The sequence below is a fragment of the Thalassophryne amazonica genome, chromosome 8 (assembly GCF_902500255.1).
Source record: "Thalassophryne amazonica chromosome 8, fThaAma1.1, whole genome shotgun sequence".
Taxonomy (NCBI): domain Eukaryota; kingdom Metazoa; phylum Chordata; class Actinopteri; order Batrachoidiformes; family Batrachoididae; genus Thalassophryne; species Thalassophryne amazonica.
The window spans coordinates 42079978-42100192 of record NC_047110.1 but is presented as its reverse complement, the minus strand read 5'-3'; the positions used below and the strand labels follow the sequence as shown (position 1 = coordinate 42100192).

The window sequence follows — 20215 nt, the reverse complement described above, 5'->3', positions numbered from 1 at the left end:
TTTATGTGCCGGAAACAGCATAGGGCTTGGACAGCAAAAATGTAACTGAGTGGGTGAGTGAGTGGGTTAGTCCTTTCGTGCCAGCATCTTTATACAAAACACAAAAACAATTAATGCTATCTTGTATTTCAACAAATTTAAAAAACATATAATGATGATGCACAAGCTTAATCACAAACCAATTTTGTTTTGCTTATGGAATATCCCATAGATATGTCTGCCATCTGCTGGGTGGTTAGTGAATGCTGGATGGATTCTGGGAAATTATGAACAGCTGTGGCACTTGCATGCAGTTTGTCACATGTTTGTTGCTGCACTGTGCTCTTCATGTTAGCGTCAGCTAATGAGTAAGCTAAGATAGCTGGAGAACTGAAGGGAGAAACATGATGGCAAATACGAGGTCTGTTAGAAAAGTATCCAACCTTTTATTTTTTTCAAAAACCTGATGGATTTGAATCACGTGTGCTTGCATGAGCCAACCTTGAACCTTCGTGCGCGCATGCATGATTTTTTTCACACCTGTCGGTTGCGTCATTTGCTTGTAAACAGCCTTTGTGTGAGGATGGGTGGAGTCTCTCGTCGTTTTTTTCTTTGCAAGGAAATGGCGGAACGACTGGAGCAGCGCGACTGCATCAAATTTTGCTAGAAACTGGGCGACAGCCAGGTGGAAACATTTGGATTATTCAGACGGCTTTCGGTGATGATCCTCTGGGCATCACACAGATTAAGGAGCGATACAACCGGTTTAAAGACGGCCGCACAATGGTGGAGAGCGCGCCGCGCTCCGGGTGGCATCAACATGCTGAAATGACCAGATCATTTCCAAAGTGAACGCTGTGGTGATGTGGGACCGTCGTGTGATTATCTGAGAAATTGTGGAAGAGGTGGATATATCAGCACTTTTTCGGCACATTCCACTGTGAAAGAAGATTTTGCCATGAAAAGAAATTCATCGGCACAAAGCTGATGGCGCAGCAACAGCGCCTCCGTGTTGAAGTCTCACTGGACATGCCCTGACATGCCCAGCTCGTCAACAATTTTTCGGATAGTCACACGACTGAAAAGCCACCGAAAGCCGTCTGAATCTTCCGAATGGTGGACGAGGTGAGCATGTCACAACACATCCTGTGAGGCTTCAACATGGAGGAGAAGAGAAGAGAAGAGAAGAAGGAAAAAAATAATTTATTTGCACAATATACAGACTTGTAGGCATGTAACAGCAGTCGTGCACAGGCAGACAGTTTTGACTTATGGTTAAAATTTGAAGTAAACTAATTCTGGACAAGTTATTGAAATTAACGTCACTTCTGTCGTTTTACAAAGTGAAAATATCAGCAATATGTTTTAGTTTTAAAGTAATGCACTAATTTTGAAGGTTTTACCATTTACAGACACACAAGCTGAATTGCATTATGGGAAAATTAACATCTACTGGCCATCCAGTAGATGGCAGTGTTCATGGCAGTGTGAATAGCAACTGCCACACATTCGCTAAAAGTGCTGAATCATTTAACAAACAGAATTTTCAGTTTTTAAATTGCTTTTTTTTTATTTACAAATGAAAAAATATATATATTTAGAAATACAGATGTATTTGCAAAAACCAACACACATGTTACAGTAACTTGTGTGTTATACCGCCCAACCACTGATGACAGGAAACTAATTTGTGTTGGATGATCTGGTTCTCTGTAATTCATAAAATATTTGGTATATGTTTTTGATGATAAACTGAACATCTAGTTTTTACAACCCCAATTACAATGAAGTTGGGACGTTGTGTAAAATGTAAATAAAAACAAAATTCAATGATTTTCAAATCCTCTTCAACCTATGTTCAATTGAATAGACCACAAAGACAAGATATTTAATGTTCAAACTGATAAACTATTGTTTTGTGCAAATATTTGCTCATTTTGAAATGGATGCCTGCAACACATTTCAAAAAAGCTGGGACAGTGGTATGTTTACCACTGTGTTACATCACCTTCTAACAACACTCAATAAGCATTTGGGAACTGAGGACACTAATTGTTGAAGCTTTGTAGGCGGAATTCTTTCCCATTCTTGCTTGATGTACACCTTTCAATTCAATTTATTTTTCAATTTATGTTCATTTATATAGCACCAAATCACAACAGAGTTGCCTCAAGGTGCATCACACAAGTAAGGTCTAACCTTACTAACCCCCAGAGCAACAGTGGTAAGGAAAAACTCCCTCTGAGGAAGAAACCTCAAGCAGACCAGACTCAAAGGGGTGACCCTCTGCTTGGGCCATGCTACAGACATAAATTACAGAACAGTTCACAGAAACAGGTCACAAAATGAATATACAGGACAGGAGGGTCTCCAGCACAAATACAACTCCCATCTCTGGATGGAGCTGCACCTTAAACAGAGAGAAAGAAAAATAGAATCAGGCATCAGAAAGACAAGAAATACAGTGTAATTTACCAGCATTAAACAACAAGAAAAACAGGAAATACTAAGGTGATGGCTGGCCACTAGACCTAAGCTTCACTAAAAGACCCAGAATTTAGGTAAAGTTGAGGCCGTGGCATGCTCTGTTTCCTAATAAAATGAATTAAAAGAGTAAAAAGTGTAAAACAAAACTATACCAGTATGCTAGCCATACAAAAGGGAAAATAAGTGCGTCTTAAGTCTGGACTTGAAAGTCTCCTCAGAATCTTACTGTTTTATTGACATAGCACCACACAATTTCAAGGGGCGACAGGTCTGGACTGCAGGCTGGCCAGTCTAGTACCCATACTCTTTTACTATGAAGCCACGCTGTTGTAACATGTGCAGAATGTGGCTTGGCATTGCCTTGCTGAAATAAGCAGGGACGTCCCTGAAAAAGATATTGCTTGGATGGCAGCATGTGTTGCTTCAAAACCTGCATTTACCGTACCTTTCAGCATTGATGGTGCCATCACAAATGTGTAAGTTACCCATGCCGTGGGCACTAACATGCCCCATACCATCACAGATGCTGGCTTTTGAACTTTGCAATGGTAACAATCTGGATGGTCTTTTTCCTGTTTTGTCTGGAGGACACAGTCCATGATTTCCAAAAACAATGTGAAATGTGGACTCATCAGACCATGGCACACTTTTCCACTTTGCGTCTGTCCATTTCAAATGAGCTCAGGCCCAGAGAAGGCGGTGGCGTTTCTGGATGTTGTTAATGTATGGCTTTCGCTTTGCATGGTAGAGTTTTAACTTGCAATTGTAGATGTAGCGACAAACTGTGTTAACTGACAATCATTTTCTGAAGTGTGCCTGAGCCCATGTGGTAAGATCCTTTATACAGTGTCTGTTTTTAATACAGTGCTGCCTGAGGGATCGAAGGTCACTAACATTCAATGTTGGTTTTCGGCCTTGCCACTTACATGTAGAAAGTTCTCCAGATTCTCTGAATTTTCTGATGATATTATGGACTGTAGATGATGGAATCCCAAAATTCCTTGTAAGTGAATGTTGAGAAACATTGTTCTTAAACTGTTGGACTATTTTTTCATGCAGTTGTTCACACAGTAGTGATCCTCACCCCATCTTTGCTTGTGAACGGCTGAGACTTTTGGGGATGCTCCTTTTATACCCAATCATGAGTGTCCTCAGTTCCGAAACACTCGAGTGTTGTTAGAAGGAAAGGTAATGTAACACAGTGGTAAACATACCACTGTCCCAGCTTTTTTGAAATGTGTTGCAGGCATCCATTTCAAAATGAGCAAATATTTGCACAAAAACAATAAAGTTTATCAGTTTGAACAATAAATATCTTGTCTTTGTGATGAATTCAGCTGAATATAGGTTGAAGAGGATTTGCAAATCATTGTATTCTGTTTTTATTTATATTATACACAACGTCCTAAGTTCATTGGAATTGGGGTTGTATGTCTGTGGCTTAATCCAGAAGTAAATATGCTCTGAGTACAATAGAAATTTCCATTATTGCTGCTGATGAATATAAACCATGACTGACCTTTTCACATTACACCTTAATTTGTCCACATTTAAAACAACAAAAACAGGAAAAAAAAATCTCTGTCTGCTGCCGTTGAAGAGTCCTCACATTGTAATGGATTGTTCTTGTCTTGTTCCCATCAGGTAGTATGACCGCCATAAGCAGCCATGTGAGAGGACCGGCCAACACACAGAGAATGCCAAGGTCCAGCTAAAGCCGAGCAGGCTCCCTCCCTGCCTCCTGCTCCCTCCCTTCTTCCCATATGAAGACGAGAAGATGACTATCACCAGCCGGCAGTCCTTTAATGTCCTGACAGTCATCTTCCTCCTGTTGTCCACTGCAGGTCTGTAAAGTTTAAAGCTACACTATACAAAAAAGAAAAAAAAAATAGAAGTGTCAGAACAAGTCGGGACTTTCAAATCTCCAGCCTGAGTGATTTATAAATGATAATTTAATATTCCTCACAGACGACTCACCAAAAAAGGCTTTTTGCCCTATTTTGATGTTAGAACCATGTGTGTAGTGGGCACAAATCCATTTGTAGCATGTCTGATCATGCATTGCTATCTATCTCATCTCATCTTCAACCGCTTATACTAGATTGGGCCATGGGGGCAACAGCTCCAGCAGGGGACTCCAGACTTCCCTTTACTGGGCCAAATTGACCACCTCTGACTGGGGGAATCCAAGGTGTTCCCAGGCCAGTATGGAGATATAATCTTTCCATCTTGTCCTGGGTCTTCCCAGGGATCTCCTCCCAGATAGACGTGCCTGGAACACCTCTCTAGAGAGGCGACCAGGGGGCATCCTTACCAGATGCCTAAAACACCTCAGCTGGCTCCTTTCCACATGAAGGAGCAGCGGCTCTACTTCGAGCTCCCCACGGATGACCAAGCTTCTCACCCTATCTCTAAGGGAGACACCAGCCAACCTCCTAAGGAAGTCCATTTTGGCTGCTTGTACCTGCAATCTAGTTCTTTCGGTCATGACCCAACATTCATGACCATAGGTGAGAGTAAATGGTAAATGGACTGCATTTATATAGCGCTTTTCCATTTGTATCAGAAGCTCAAAACACTGAACAGTAATGCTTCACATTCACTCTGATGTCACACTGCTGCCACGCAAGGCGCCACCACACACCAAAGCAACTAGGGGATTAATGAACTTGCCCATGGGCCCTTAGTGATTTTCTGGTCAGGCTGGGGTTTGAACCGAGGATCTTCTGGTCTCAAGCCCAACACTTTACAAGTAGACCACCACCTCCCCTTTGTTACTATAGTAGGAACAAAGATTGACCAGTAGATTGAGAGTTTCACCTGTTGGCTCATGGGGTTTGAACCGAGGATCTTCTGGTCTCAAGCCCAACACTTTACAAGTAGACCACCACCTCCCCTTTGTTACTATAGTAGGAACAAAGATTGACCAGTAGATTGAGAGTTTCACCTGTTGGCTCAGCTCGTCACAACAGTATGGTAGAGCGAATGCAACACTGCCCCTGCTGCGCCAATTCTCGGGCCAATCTCATGCTCCATTGTCCCCTCACTTGTGAACAAGACCCCGAGGTACTTGAACTCCTTCACTTGGGGCAAGACCGCATTCCCTGCCTAGAGTAGGCAATCCATCGGTTTCCTGCTGAGAACCATTGCCTCAGATTTAGAGGTGCTGATTCTCATCCCAGCTGCTTCACACTCCAGTGAGTGTTGGAGGTCACAGGCTGATGAAGCCAACAGGACCACATCATTTGCAAAAAGCAGCGGCAAGCCCACCAAACTGGAAACCCTCCTCCCCCCGACTACACCTCAATATCCTGTCCATGAATATCACAAACAGGATTGGTGACAAGATGCAGCCCTGGCGGAGGCCAACCCCCACCAGAAATGAGACCAACTTATTGCTGAGCACCTGAACATACTTTATGAGTACAGATCGGATGGCCCCGAGAAGGGACCCCCCTCACTCCATACTCCCGCAGCACCTCCCACAGTATGTCCCAGGATACCCAATCATACGCCTTCTCCAAGTCTACAAAACACATGTAGACTGGACGGACATACTCCCAGGCCCCCTCCAGGGTCCTTGTGAGAGTGAAGAGCTGGTTGGTTGTGCCACAACCAGGACGGAACCCTCATTGTTCCTCTTCAGTCAGAGGTTCGACTATCGGCTGAACCCTCCTTTCCAGCACCCTGGAGTAGACTTTACCAGGGAGGCTAAGTAGTGTGATGCCCCTGTAATTGGCACACAGTCTTTGGTCCTCTTTTTAAATATGGGGACCACCACCCCAGTTTACCACTCCTTAGGCACTGTCCCACCACAGTTGCTATTGCTATTTGCCAGTGCTATTTAAGCAGCGGAAAATACTGATGTGAAGCCAGGCACTGGACACAGAGGAGTTGGATTTAACATGTTTATTAGTCAATGGTGTATTGTAGTGCAAATGTAATAATCAATCACAGTGGTACCTGTCTAGCCCTCTTAGCAGAAGTGAGCCAGACACAGATAGTACTGTGGTATTGAGAAAACAAATAAATGGATCTCTGGTGCCAAACTGTCAGAGCACATAAGCAGAAAGCAGCCAACAAAAAGACCCTGAGGTGAAGCAGCGAAGCAGCATGATGATATTTTCTGTTTTTCCATGAGAGCGTGTTCCTGTTATGTTGAAAGGCTGTTTTCAGTTCAGTCTTGTGTAATTTAGAGCATATCATGTTGCCTATGTCTTTGGTGTATGTGAGTATTAATGTTGTTGCATTATCTGAATGTGTAGAATTGTGTGTGTCTGTGTGACAGAGATAGAGAGGGTCAGACAGATGGCGAATAAGAGTGAGCAGCAGCTCTCTTGAGAAATACATGAGTGTTTTTCTCAGTCCTCATGCTATGGTTTTTCTCCCACTACAGTCGTTGTGATCCATCTTCATACTAACACACCACTGCCGTCAAACAGAGTGCATGAGATTTGTTAACCCACTTATGTAAGGTGCAGCTGAGTGATGGGCTTGAGTTTTCACATGGTTTTTGCTGTTCTTAGGAAGGAACATTTTCTTGTGAAGGACAATGTCAGCACACCAGCTTTGTGCCTGATCCCACCTTATTTGAGATCAGCACACCCACTGCACAAGTGGCATCATGAAAAACAACACTGTGTCAGGTGCAGCATGACAATGATGATAGATTGAGACTGCGCCCGATGTCCTCCAAAGGCTCTTGATTTACCACTCCATTTCTGCTGCTATCCTCACCTGTCATTGTGAGATTAGGATAATGACTGAAAGAACAAGGTTACAGAAACAAGCAGCAAAAATGAGATTCTTTTCTTGACTGTCTGGGTTTACACTCTGGGACAGGGTGAAAAGTTTGAAGAACTGGGAGGGACTCTGAAGGGAGGGATTCTGAGTAGAGCTGCTGCTCCTTTGCATTGAAAGGAGCCAACTGAGGTGTTTTGGGTATCTGAATAGGATGCCCCCTTGTCACCTCCCCTCAGGAGGTCTTCCAAGAAAACCTGAACTGGGAGGTGGCTCCAGGGAAGACCCAGGACACACTAGGACGATTATATCTCCTAGATGGTTTAGGAACGCCTCAGAATCTACCAGGAAGAGTTAGAGAACTTGGCCAAGCACAGGGAAGTGTGGGTGAGCTGCTTAGCCTGCTGTGACCACAACCTGGATAAGAGACTGGAAATAAATGAATGAACAGAAAAAGATGCCATCACTAGAGTGATGGTTAGTCACGTGGTCTTGATCTCAACTTCTTCACAATGTGAAACACCACAAAAATACAATTAAACAGTTATTTGCACCCATGTGCACTCACCCAGCATGGATGTTTCTTCTTGTCACATTATTAGGTAAGCAAAACCACATTTGTAATTTATTTGTAAGGAGTTTTTGTTTTAAGATGACTGATTGACATGTTTATAGGCAGGCCCAACCCAACTGGCCCACCCACTGGTACTGTACCCCTTGGACCTTGTTGTGTCATGTGCAGTTATCACACTCAAACACAAAATGTACAACTGAAAGCGATTCCAACAAGTGTAAAATAATGCAGCCACAGAGCACTACAGAACTAAATTACAGTAATATATGCAAAATTGCAGGATAACCTGCACATGTTGAAGGTGGCATTATTGCTGCTGAGGGATAAATATTTCAAAACATTCGGAAATAGGCTGTAAAATAATTGTCACAAACCAAGCTGTTTGTTGTGTGGGCCGCTGAAGAGGAGGTACTGCTGGCCCACCACCAGAGGGTGCCCTGCCTGAAGTGCGGGCTTCAGGCACGAGAGGGCGCCGGAGCAACCGGGAGTGACAGCTGTCACTCATCAACAAGCACCAGCTGTCACTCATCATCACCACTACCATCACCATAAAAGCCGGGCAGCATCTCCACCGAGATATCTTCTACCTCATAGGTAAATTCTCAGCTTTGATTGTGCCTACGCACATACTTGCTGTTCTGGTTTTTGTGATCTGTTGCAGGATAGTCAACTCGCTATTTCCAGCAGGAAGCTGGGGGTTCGTGGATTGACGAGGAGAGAACGGTTTTCACTCCTCACTCCGAACCACGTAAAATAGGAGATTGATTCTGCACTGTGATCTGGTGTAAAGGTGGAGGTGTTTTTCCCACCCGACTACTGAAAGAACGAACTTGCTGACTGTTTACTGGGCGTGTTTTCACGCACCCACCATTAACTGTTCTCTGCCCTGCCAGCAGTACCTGATCTGACAGCTGGAGACGGTGGCCACCTGGGGATTCGGGACTTGGCGGCTCTGGTGTGTTCCAGATCCGGTGGCAGTGGAAATCGTGTGGGGCCCGGCTCTTCTCTGGATGGTTGTCTCCTACCCTCGAGCCTGCCCACACGTCACCCTTGTATATTTGACTGTAATCCAAATTCTGTATCTGTTTGTATTCCATTGTGCACGTTTCACAACAGTACAGTGTTGTTATTTTTTTGGCTCATCCATTGTCCGTTCATTTACGCCCCCTGTTGTGGGTCCGTGTCACTACACTTTCCCAGCAGGATATCTCGGCCAGCGTCATGGATTCCGAGGGGCGTCAACCAACAATTGAACAATCAATGGAAGAGCAGGGTGCACAGGCGCCAGTGGGAGGCGTGGTAGGTGAGTTGCAGCAAATCCTCACCGTCTTCACTGCTCGGTTGGATCTAATGACCGAGCAGAATATCATTCTCAATCGCAGGATGGAGGCTCTCACCGCACAGGTGGAAGCGCGCGCACAGGGCGCTGCTGCGGCGGCGACTCCTGCTGTCCTGGTGCCGAATATAGACGTTCCAATGGTCGTTCAACGAACCCCCCCCACCATCCCCTGAAGCATACATAAGTCCCCTGGAGCCGTACGGAGGCTGTGTCGAGACCTGCGCAGACTTCTTGATGCAGTGTTCGCTCGTCTTTGCACAGCGTCCGGTAATGTACGCGTCAGACTCCAGCCGGGTGGCTTATGTGATTAATTTGCTTTGAGGTGAGGCACGCGCCTGGGCTACGGCGCTTTGGGAGCAAAATTCACGGCTCCTAACAACATATACTGGGTTTGTGAGGGAGTTCACAATGGTCTTTGATCACCCAAATAGAGGCGAGACCGCTTCAACAGTGTTGCTGTCTATGAGGCAGGGGCGTCGGAGCACAGCCGAGTATGCAGTCGACTTTCGCATTGCGGCTGCGAGGTCCGGCTGGAATACTGTTGCACTCTGCGCCGCCTTCGTAAACGGACTGTCGTCGGTCCTGAAGGAGCACCTGGTGGCTAAGGATGAGCCACAGGATTTGGACGGGCTTATTGACCTAGTTATACGATTAGACAATCGGTTAGAGGAACGCCGTCGGGAGCGAGACGAAGGACGTGGCCGGGCACGCGCCGTCCCTCTCCCTTCCGGGTCCGAAAAGGTTCCGCCCTCCCCGCGCTCCACAGCCTCAACGCTCCATGTGGTAACAGCTCCCCCTGCTGACAATGCTATGGACACGAGCAGGGCCAAATTAAGAACTTCTAACAGACAGAGGAGACTGGTCCGCGAGGGAGTGCTTTGTCTGTGGCTCAAGCGAGCGTCAGCAGAGAGACTGCCCCAAGCGGTTAAACACCAACACCCGCCCTTAGAAACTGGGGTAAGGGTGGGCCAAGAAATTCACGTGGGACACACGCGCATTTCTGCACGTCTCCCAGTTACAATCCTGAGTGGGGATTTAACCCTTCAAGCCCCAGCACTGGTGGACACGGGGTCAGAAGGGAATCTGCTGGACAGCAGATGGGCAAGGGAACTAGGGCTCCCTCTGGTGGCGCTCCCTTCACCATTGAAGGTGCAGGCACTAGATGGCACCCTTCTCCCTTTAATCACACACAAGATACTACCTGTAACTCTGGTAGTGTCTGGGAATCATCGGGAGGAGATCGAGTTTTACGTGACTCCTTCTACCTCCCGCGTAATCTTGGGCTTCCCATGGATGGTAAAACACAATCCCCGGATTGATTGGCCGTCTGGGGTTGTGGCTCAGTGGAGCGAAACTTGCCACCAGGAGTGTTTAGGATCCTCGGTTCCCCCCGGTTTGACTGCTAACGAGGAGGTTAAAGCCCCCCCCAATCTGACGGCGGTGCCTGAGGTGTACCACGATCTTTGCTGACGTCTTCAGCAAAGATCTGGCACTCATTCTTCCCCCGCACCGTCCGTATGATTGCGCCATTGATTTGATCCCGGGCGTTGAGTACCCGTCCAGCAGGCTGTACAACCTCTCACGTCCAGAGCACAAATCAATGGAAACCTACATCCGGGACTCGTTGGCTGCCGGGTTGATCCGAAACTCCACCTCCCCGATGGGTGCTGGTTTCTTTTTTGTGGGCAAGAAAGACGGCGGACTCCGTCCATGCATTGATTACAGAGGGCTGAACGAGATCACAGTTCGCAATCGATACCCGTTGCCCCTGTTAGATTCGGTGTTCACGCCATGCATGGAGCCAAGATTTTCACAAAGCTGGATCTTAGGAATGCGTACCACCTGGTTCGGATCCGGAAGGGAGACGAATGGAAGATGGCATTTAACACCCCGTTAGGTCACTTTGAGTACCTGGTCATGCCGTTCGGCCTCACTAACGCCCACGCGACGTTCCAAGCCTTGGTAAATGACGTCTTGCGGGACTTCCTGCACCGATTCGTCTTCGTATATCTGGACGATATACTTATCTTTTCCCCGGATCCTGAGACCCATGTTCAGCATGTACGCCAGGTCCTGCAGCGGTTGTTGGAGAACCGGCTGTTTGTGAAGGGCGAGAAATGCGAGTTCCACCGCGCTTCTTTGTCCTTCCTGGTGTTTATCATCTTCTCCAACTCCGTTGCCCCTGATCCGGCCAAGGTTGAGGCGGTGAGAGACTGGCCACAACCGACAAGTCGTAGGAAGCTGCAACAGTTCCTCGGCTTTGCTAATTTCTACCGGAGGTTCATCAAGGGTTACAGTCAGGTGGTTGGTCCCCTGACAGCCCTGACCTCCTCTAAAGTCCCCTTCACCTGGTCGGACCGGTGCCAGGCCGCGTTTAGGGAGTTGAAACGCCGGTTCTCGACTGCACCAGTTCTGGTGCAGCCCGATCCTAGCCGCCAGTTCATGGTTGAAGTGGACGCCTCTGACTCAGGGACAGGAGCCGTGTTGTCCCAGAGCGGAGAGTCTGATAAGGTTCTCCACCCATGTGCCTATTTTTCATGCAGGTTGAGCCCGGCTGAACGGAACTATGAAGTGGGCAATTGGGAACTCCTCGCGGTGAAGGAGGCTCTTGAGGAGTGGAGACATCTGTTGGAGGGAGCTGCGGTACCAGTTACGGTTTTCACAGACTATTGGAATCTGGAGTATATCAGGACCGCCAAGCGACTGAACCCCAGGCAAGCCCGCTGGTCACTGTTCTTCGGGCGTTTTGACTTCCGGATCACCTACCGCCCCGGGACCAAGAATCAACGATCTGACGCCTTGTCCCGGGTTCACGAAGAGGAAGTCAAGACCGAGCTGTTGGATCCACCGGAATCCATCCTACCTGAGTCCACTATCGTGGCCACCCTCACCTGGGACGGGGAGAAGACTGTCCGGGAGGCCCTGGCACAGAACCCGGACCCGGGGAATGGCCCGAAGAACCGTCTTTACGTCCCACCAGAAGCCAGGGCTGCCATCCTGGACTTCTGTCACGGTTCCAAGCTCTCCTGTCACCCAGGGGTGCGAAGAACCGTGGCAGTGGTCCGGCAGCGCTTCTGGCGGGCGTCCATGGAGGCTGACGTCCGGGAATACATCCAGGCCTGTACCATCTGTGCCAGGGGCAAGGCAGACCACAAGAGGACCCAAGGACTCCTTCAACCGCTTCCGGTACCTCATCGCCCCTGGTCCCACATCGGCCTGGACTTTATCATGGGCCTCCCGCTGTCCCAGGGCATGACGACCATCCTCACAATAGTGGACCGATTCTCCAAGGCGGCCCACTCCATGGCCCTCCCGAAGCTCCCAACGGCCCAAGAGACAGTAGACCTCCTGGTTCACCACGTCGTACGTCTGCATGGGATACCAACGGACATTGTCTCGGATCGTGGTCCCCAGTTCTCCTCTCAAGTCTGGAGGAGTTTCTGCCGGGAACTGGGGGCCACCATGAGCCTCTCGTCCTGGTATCACCCCCAGACGAACGGACAGGCAGAACGGGCCAACCAGGAACTGGAACAGGCCCTACGTTGTGTAACATCCACGCACCAGACGGCCTGGAGTGAACATCTGGCCTGGATCGAGTATGCGCATAACAGTCAAGTATCCTCCGCCACCGGCCTCTCCCCGTTTGAGGTGTGTTTGGGGTACCAGCCCCCATTGTTTCCAATGGTGGAGGGAGAGGTCGGTGTGCCCTCGGTCCAGGCCCACCTGCGACGATGCCGTCGGGTGTGGTGCACCACCCGTTCTGCCCTACTGAAGGCCCGGACGAGGGCTAAGGCCCATGCAGACCAGCCCGGGCAGGAGGTGTGGTTATCCTCGAAGGACATTCCTCTCCAGGTGGACTCCCCAAAACTGAAGGACAGGTACATCGGCCCCTTTAAGGTCCTCAAGGTCCTCAGTCCGGCCACAGTGAAGCTCCAACTCCCAGCTTCACTGTGGATCCACCCAGTCTTCCATGTCTCCAGACTCAAACCATACCATACCACACCTCACCCCTCTGTGTTCCCGGACGGGCGCCGCCTCCTGCCCGGATCATCGACGGGGAGCCGGCTTGGACAGTGCGCCGGCTCCTGGACGTCCGCCGAAAGGGCCGGGGATTCCAGTACTTGGTGGACTGGGAGGGGTATGGACCTGAGGAACGCTCCTGGGTGAAGAGGAGCTTCATCCTGGACCCGGCCCTCCTGGCCGACTTCTACTCACGACACCCCGACAAGCCGGGTCGGGCGCCAGGAGGCGCCCGTTGAGGGGGGGTTATGTTGTGTGGGCCGCTGAAGAGGAGGTACTGCTGGCCCACCACCAGAGGGCGCCCTGCCTGAAGTGCGGGCTTCAGGCACGAGAGGGCGCCGGAGCAACCGGGAGTGACAGCTGTCACTCATCACCAAGCACCAGCTGTCACTCATCATCACCACTACCATCACCATAAAAGCCAGGCAGCATCTCCACCTTGCTGTCGAGATATCATCTACCTTATAGGTAAATTCTCAGCCTTGATTGTGCCTACGCACGTACTTGCTGTTCTGGTTTTTGTGATCTGTTGCAGGATAGTCAACTCGCTATTTCCAGCGGGAGGCTGGGGGTTCGTGGATTGACGAGGAGAGAACGCTTTTCACTCCTCACTCTGAACCACGTAAAATAGGAGATTGATTCTGCACTGTGATCTGGTGTAAAGGTGGAGGTGTTTTTCCCACCCGACTACTGAAAGAACAAACTTGCTGACTATTTACTGGGCATATTTTCACACACCCACCATTAACTGTTCTCTGCCCTGCCAGCAGTACCTGATCTGACATCTGGAGACGGTGGCCACCTGGGGATTCGGGACTTGGCGGCTCCGGTGTGTTCCAGATCCGGTGGCAGTGGAAATCGTGTGGAGCCCGGCTCTTCTCTGGACAGTTGTCTCCTACCCTCGAGCCTGCCCACACGTCACCCTTGTATATTTGACTGTAATCCAAATTCTGTATCTGTCTGTATTCCGTTGTGCACGTTTCACAACAGTAAAGTGTTGTTATTTTTTTTACTCATCCATCGTCCGTTCATTTACGCCCCCTGTTGTGGGTCCGTGTCACTACACTTTCCCAACACTGTTAACTGTATTCTAAATTTCAAGAGGTGTTAATGAAATTGAACAGATGCGTGTCTATACATGTACCATTTCTGAAACCAGCAGTTGTTCATTTCAGAAGGCAAAATCTTTCACGAAGTTCAAAGTCTTGCATCACCAGAGAACTCTGTGGTCCCCTTAGGAGATGTCAGGAGCATCTGCGTCCTTAGTACGGTACATTTTCCTATTTCTGCACACTCCTCATGTAGTGATTATTGTGACATAAATAATATGTGATAATAATATGCATCTAAATCACCCAAGTGGAAAAAATATACAACAGAAAAATGTATATTCTAAACTATATAAACAGAAAAATGTATATTATAAACTATATAAACTGAGTCTTTGTATATGATCATGCTGGAATTGTGATGCAAGTTCAGTAAATTATGCTCATTGAAAAATCTTACTTTATAATTCATCCTTGACCTCTTGCGTCCATCACTGCCATCTTCGCCACCCCGACATTCTTACTGTCAAATGAAAGCAGACTGAGCTTTCCAAGCTCATTATAACCTGAAAGAGCTCCTTCTCCTTTTAATGTGTTCCTGCCTGAGGCTCCTCTGAGACTTGTCATTTCTCAGCGTTAACAGATGAGCACCTTGAACTTCATCACAGCAACAACACGAGTGCTGGCACTGCTGCCAAGTTTTAGTGCCATCATTCAATGAAAACATATTTGATGAAGATACATCAGTAAAAAGTGGCACAAATGTGCTAGAATGTAAATTGACCCATCTCACTGCTTTCTCCAGATGTAGTAAAAGAACACTAAAGTCATCACAACATATTTTCAGAGGCTGTGATAATACGAGGTCTATTAGAAAAGAAACCGACCTTTTTATTTTTTAAAAAACTATATGGATTTGAATCACGTGTGATTACGTCAGACAAGCTTAAACCCTCGTGCACATGCATGAGTTTTTTCACACCTGTCGGTTGCGTCATTTGCCTGTGGGCAGGCTTTGAGTGAGCACTGGTCCGCCCCCCTCGTCGGAATTCCTTTGTCTGACTTCTTCCTGAGAGACTGGCGCTTTGCTTGATCAAAATTTTTTCTGAAACTGTAAGGCACATCCAAGTGGACACCATTCGAGAAATTCAGACGGTTTTTGGTGAAAATTTTGTTGATAACCATTCGTAAGATTCGGGCGGTTTTCGATGGCTTTCAGTCGAGTGAGTATCAGAGAAATTGTTTAACAGCTGGGCATGTGCAAACTTGTCCTGTAATGCTTCCAACGGAGGTGTTTTGCTGTGGCGACGCACGAGTCCGTCTGCACGTCTTTCATTACAAAATCTCCTTTAACAGTGGAATGTCCGAATAAACTGCTGATCCCGACCTCTTCTGAAACTTCTCTGTTATCTCACGACGTCCTGGGTCAACAGAGGCTTAAATTTGGAAGTTTTCAGCTCGAAACAGGCTGATGACGGCAGCTCGGGGCGCGGCGCGCCATCTGGCTCCGTGGGCGTCCTTAAAGCAACAGTAACACTCCATAATCTCTCATCAGCCGTTAAAATTTTCACCGAAAACCGTCTGAATTTCTCAAATGGTGTCCACTTGGATGTGCCTTACAGTTTCAGAAAAAATTTTGATCAAGCAAAGCGCCAGTCTCTCAGGAAGAAGTCAGACAAAGGAATTCCGATGAGGGGGGGGTGGACCAGTGCTCACTCAAAGCCTGCCCACAGGCGAATGACGCAACCGACAGGCGTGAAAAAACTCACGCATGCGCACGAGGGTTCAAGCTTGTCTGAGGCAATCACACGTGATTCAAATCCATATAGTTTTTGAAAAAATAAAAAGGTCAGTTTCTTTTCTAATAGACCTCGTACATATGAAAGTTAAAGTGGTCACATTATAGCATTCTTATTCACCAAACCTCGGCTTTAGAAGTGACAAGTGAGCTCATTTCATCCTTTGTGTTACTTCAACAACACCTAACCTACTTTCCTCTATCTATCTATCTCTGCCATATTCAGTGATATTGGGTAATGATATCCCAACTCTTTTAGACCTTATCTATCAGTTTGAGGGTAAGCAGTCTGATCTGTTAGTTGGTGAAGGAGAATCTGGGGGTTTAGAAGAAGAATCTTCAGATTCACCAGGTCCATCAGTGAGTGGAGAGTGTTTCATAGAACTTGTAAACTCTTGCCATGTAGTAACGAGAGCACAAAGTGCAAAAGGAGGGTTAAATGAGTTGCCTTTTTTTGGAGAGGAGTTTGAAGTTCAGCCAGCGAAGGCCCGTAAGTCGAAGGCGCAGAGAAGGAAGGACAAATTTAAAGGCTCTCAGGGGAAAGGAATTGAAATTCCTAAACCAATTGATTTGTTTGATTTTGATATTCCTGCAGATGTAGGTACATTGCAGAAAGATGACCCCACACTTAAGCCATGGTTGTGGTGGCGTATGTGGTAAAGATGAGGGAGAGACTGCTGGAGATGGCTGCATTGGCACATGATAATATGAGAGCAGCCCAACGTCATCAAAAGTCCTGGTATGACCAGAAGGCAAGAGACAGAGTTTTTACTCCAGGCCAGAAAGTGTTGTTGTTGCTCCCAACCAGTGAGAATAAGTTGCTAGCAAAATGGCAGGGACCTTATGAAATCATCAGACGAGTGGGTAAAAGTCACATATGAACTGTATATGCCTGATAAACTCAAGAAGCATCAGAAATTTCATGTGAATTTACCGAAAGAATCCCAGAGTCGTGAAGAACCTATTCAGCAGCACTTATTGGTTCGGGTAGTTCAGGATGAAGAGGTATCTGAGAAGTTCTTTCCAACTTGCACTGTAGATTCTGGGTCAGTTGACCTGTCACATCTGTCTACCAATAAGCAGGAAGCCATTCAACCACTTTTGGATCCAGAACTCTTTCAGGAGAGTCCAGGGTTCACGTCGCTTGTACAGCACAAGATACGGATTAAGGAAGATGCCCCGGTACGACAGAGGAGTTACCGGATACCAGAGAGATTGGTGCCAGTGCTCCGTAAGGAGATTCAGTTGATGTTGGAAATGGGGATTATTGAGGTCTCATGCAGTGAATGGTGTAGTCCGATTGTTCTGGTGCCAAAGAAGGATGGCTCGCTAAGGTTTTGTATAGACTTCAGATATTTGAATGCTATTTCCAACTTTGATCCATATCCAATGCCCAGGGTGGATGATCTGCTGGAAAGAGTGGGCAGAGCCAACTATATCACCACATTGGACCTGAGCAAAGGATATTGGCAGGTGGCTCTGGCACCAGAGATAAAGGAACTGACGGCCTTTAAGACACCTTTTGGTATGTATCAGTTTAAAGTCATGCCTTTTGGCCTTCAGGGGCCCCGGCAACATTTCAACGGCTAATGGATTTTGTTTTGAGGGATGTGTCAGACTTTTCTGCAGCATATTTGGATGATGTGGTGGTGTACAGTCAGTCATGGGAAGATCATGTGGTTCACCTTCAGGAAGTACTGAAGCGCATTAAAGCAGCAGGGCTGACTGTTAATCCTCACAAATGCGCTGTGACTCAGAGGGAAGTTGAGTACCTTGGTTTTGTGATTGGCTTTGGAAAGATAAAGCCTCAGGTGGGGAAGATGGAGGCTATTCATTCCTTTCCAGTGCCTACTACGAAAAAGAAGATGAGAGGCTTTATTGGAATGGTGGGATGGTATAGGAAGTTCATCCCGCAGTTTGCAGATAGAGCGGCAGTATTAAATGACCTTACCAAGGCCTCTGCCCCCACTAAGGTCATTTGGACAGAGGAATGTGACAGGGCATTTAAAGACCTTAAGGAAGCGGTCTGCTCTCAACCAGTTTTGCATAGTCCAGATTTCAACAAGCAGTTTATTTTGCAGACTGATGCATCTGGAGTGGGTCTTGGAGCAGTCCTTCTCCAGGAGATGGAGGGGGAGAGGAGACCGGTGGTGTTCCTGAGTCGGAAGTTATTGGAGAGAGAGGGAAGGTACTCCACTATTGAAAGGGAGTGTTTGGCTATGAAGTGGGCCATTGAATCCCTTCGTTACTATCTACTCGGACGGCACTTCATTTTGGAGACAGATCATCGTGCTCTCCAGTGGCTGAAACGTATGAGGGATGCCAATACACGCATCGCAGGATGGTATCTTTCCTTGCAACCATATGAATTTACTGTTCAGTACAGACCAGGAAGGTCAAATGTGGTGGCTGACTGTTTATCCCGGGTGTCTGAGACCTAAGGTATTGGGTTTTCTGGGAGAAGGGGAAGGAAATGTGATGAAGTAGCACTTCATCACATGAATTGTGTAAAGTAAATAATTGTATAGCACTTGGAATTGCTGATTTGCATTTTGGTTCATATTTTGTATTTTAAAGTTGGTATAAATGATTCTTGATTGGGAATTGGAGCATTTAGTAAAATGGGGTTTTGTCTTTCAGATCCTGTGAAGGAGAATATTGAGACTTCAGGGTCAGATGGGGGTAAATGAGTAGGATGAAGTTGATTGAAAAGGCCTCTTTACTTACCTGTCTGGTGCCCTCTCCAGGGAGTTCAGGCAAAACTTTTCTTATAAGCCTGGATCCCATTTAAAGGTTTTGGGAGAGGCCATCAGATGGGGATGGGGGGGAGAATTGGTAGTTGGAGGTTTAGGTGTTGAAAAATGTTTTAGCATTTGTGTAGAGGGTTTTAGGTGTGTGTGTGTGTGTGTGTGGGTGTGTGAAGTTTAAAGGTAGTTTTTAAAATGTTTGTATTTATGATAAAGGAGAAACATTTGCAATGGAGGAGGTGGTTCAGTCCAATCAGGAGCAGAGGATAAAAAGTGGTGCCAGCTGGCTCATTTTGGGTGCGGCTGTTGATGGAGGCTGAGCTACTCCTTGGAATTGCTTTGAGTACTGGGCTCCTGTTGATATTGAAGAATAAAAAGAGATTAAAAAAAAGACGGTTTCTGCTTGGTCATCACTGTTTCCAGCCGCTCACAGGTCGTCGATGTCACACTATTTATTGTATACGATGACAGCTTTTGTTTTGCCTTGTTTTGTTCCATTTTTTGCAACATGTTTTAAATTGAAGTTAGACTTCAAGGTTCAAGGTCTTGGTCCTTCAACAGGACGGTGGACATTTTGGTGGTGTTGGAAATCCATGAAGGGGAATATATTCTACATTCAAGTAATATAGCTCTGATGTGAGCTACTGTGTATCACTGTAACAATGCCATGATTTTGCTATAAAACCTTTATGGACAGAATTTCTAGGCACAGTCAAGGGTGTAGAGGGGGTCTGGTTTGGGAACGATGTAGTTCTGTTGGCTTCGTTAAATCAGGACCTTCAGCGTGCACTGGAGCGGTTTGCAGCCGAGTGTGAAGCATCCGGGATGAAAATCAGCACCTCCAAATCTGAGGCCATGGTTCTCAAATGGAAAAAGGTGCTTTGCCCTCTTCAGGTTGGTGGAGAGTCCTTGCCTCAAGTGGAGGAGTTTAAGTATCTCGGGGTCTTGTTCACGAGAGAGGGACAGATGGAGCGTGAGATCGGCAGATGGATCGGTGCTTCATCTGCAGTGATGCGGTCGCTGTATTGGACCATCGTGGTGAAGAGAGAGCTGAGCAGGGGGGCAAAGCTCTCGATTTACAGATCGATCTACGTTCCGACCCTCACCTATGGTCATGAGATTTGGCTCAAGACCGAAAGAACAAGCTCGCGAGTACAAGTGGCCGAGATGAGTTTCCTCCGCAGGGTGGCTGGGCGCTCCCTTAGAGACAGGGTGAGGAGCTCGGTCACTCGGGAGGAGCTCAGCGTCGAGCTGCTGGACGCCTCGCTGGAGAGGTGTTCCAGGCACGTCCCATCGGGAGGAGGCCCCGGGGAAGACCCAGGACACGCTGGAGGGACTATGTCTCACAGCTAGCTTAGGAACATCTTGGGGTTCCCTCGGAAGAGCTGGGGGGAGGTGTGTGTTGATCGGGAGGTTTGGGCAGCTTTGCTTGAGCTGCTGCCCCGGCAACCCGACCTCGGATGAAGCGGAAGAAAATGGATG

The 20215-nt window shown here is 47.4% G+C and overlaps 1 protein-coding gene across 4 annotated transcripts in view; it reads left to right on the top strand.

Annotated features, from left to right (window-relative positions):
• shisal1b (shisa like 1b) overlaps positions 1-20215 on the top strand; it is a 185074-nt gene that overhangs the window by 104361 nt on the left and 60498 nt on the right. For 2 of the 4 annotated variants that reach the window (XM_034176065.1, XM_034176069.1), the window contains exon 2: positions 4111-4310. In XM_034176065.1, the coding sequence (XP_034031956.1) occupies positions 4244-4310 (67 nt within the window). In that variant the 5' untranslated portion in view covers positions 4111-4243. The remainder of the gene's footprint in view (positions 1-4110; positions 4311-20215) is intronic. The other 2 variants (XM_034176066.1, XM_034176067.1) reach the window with 1 other exon arrangement.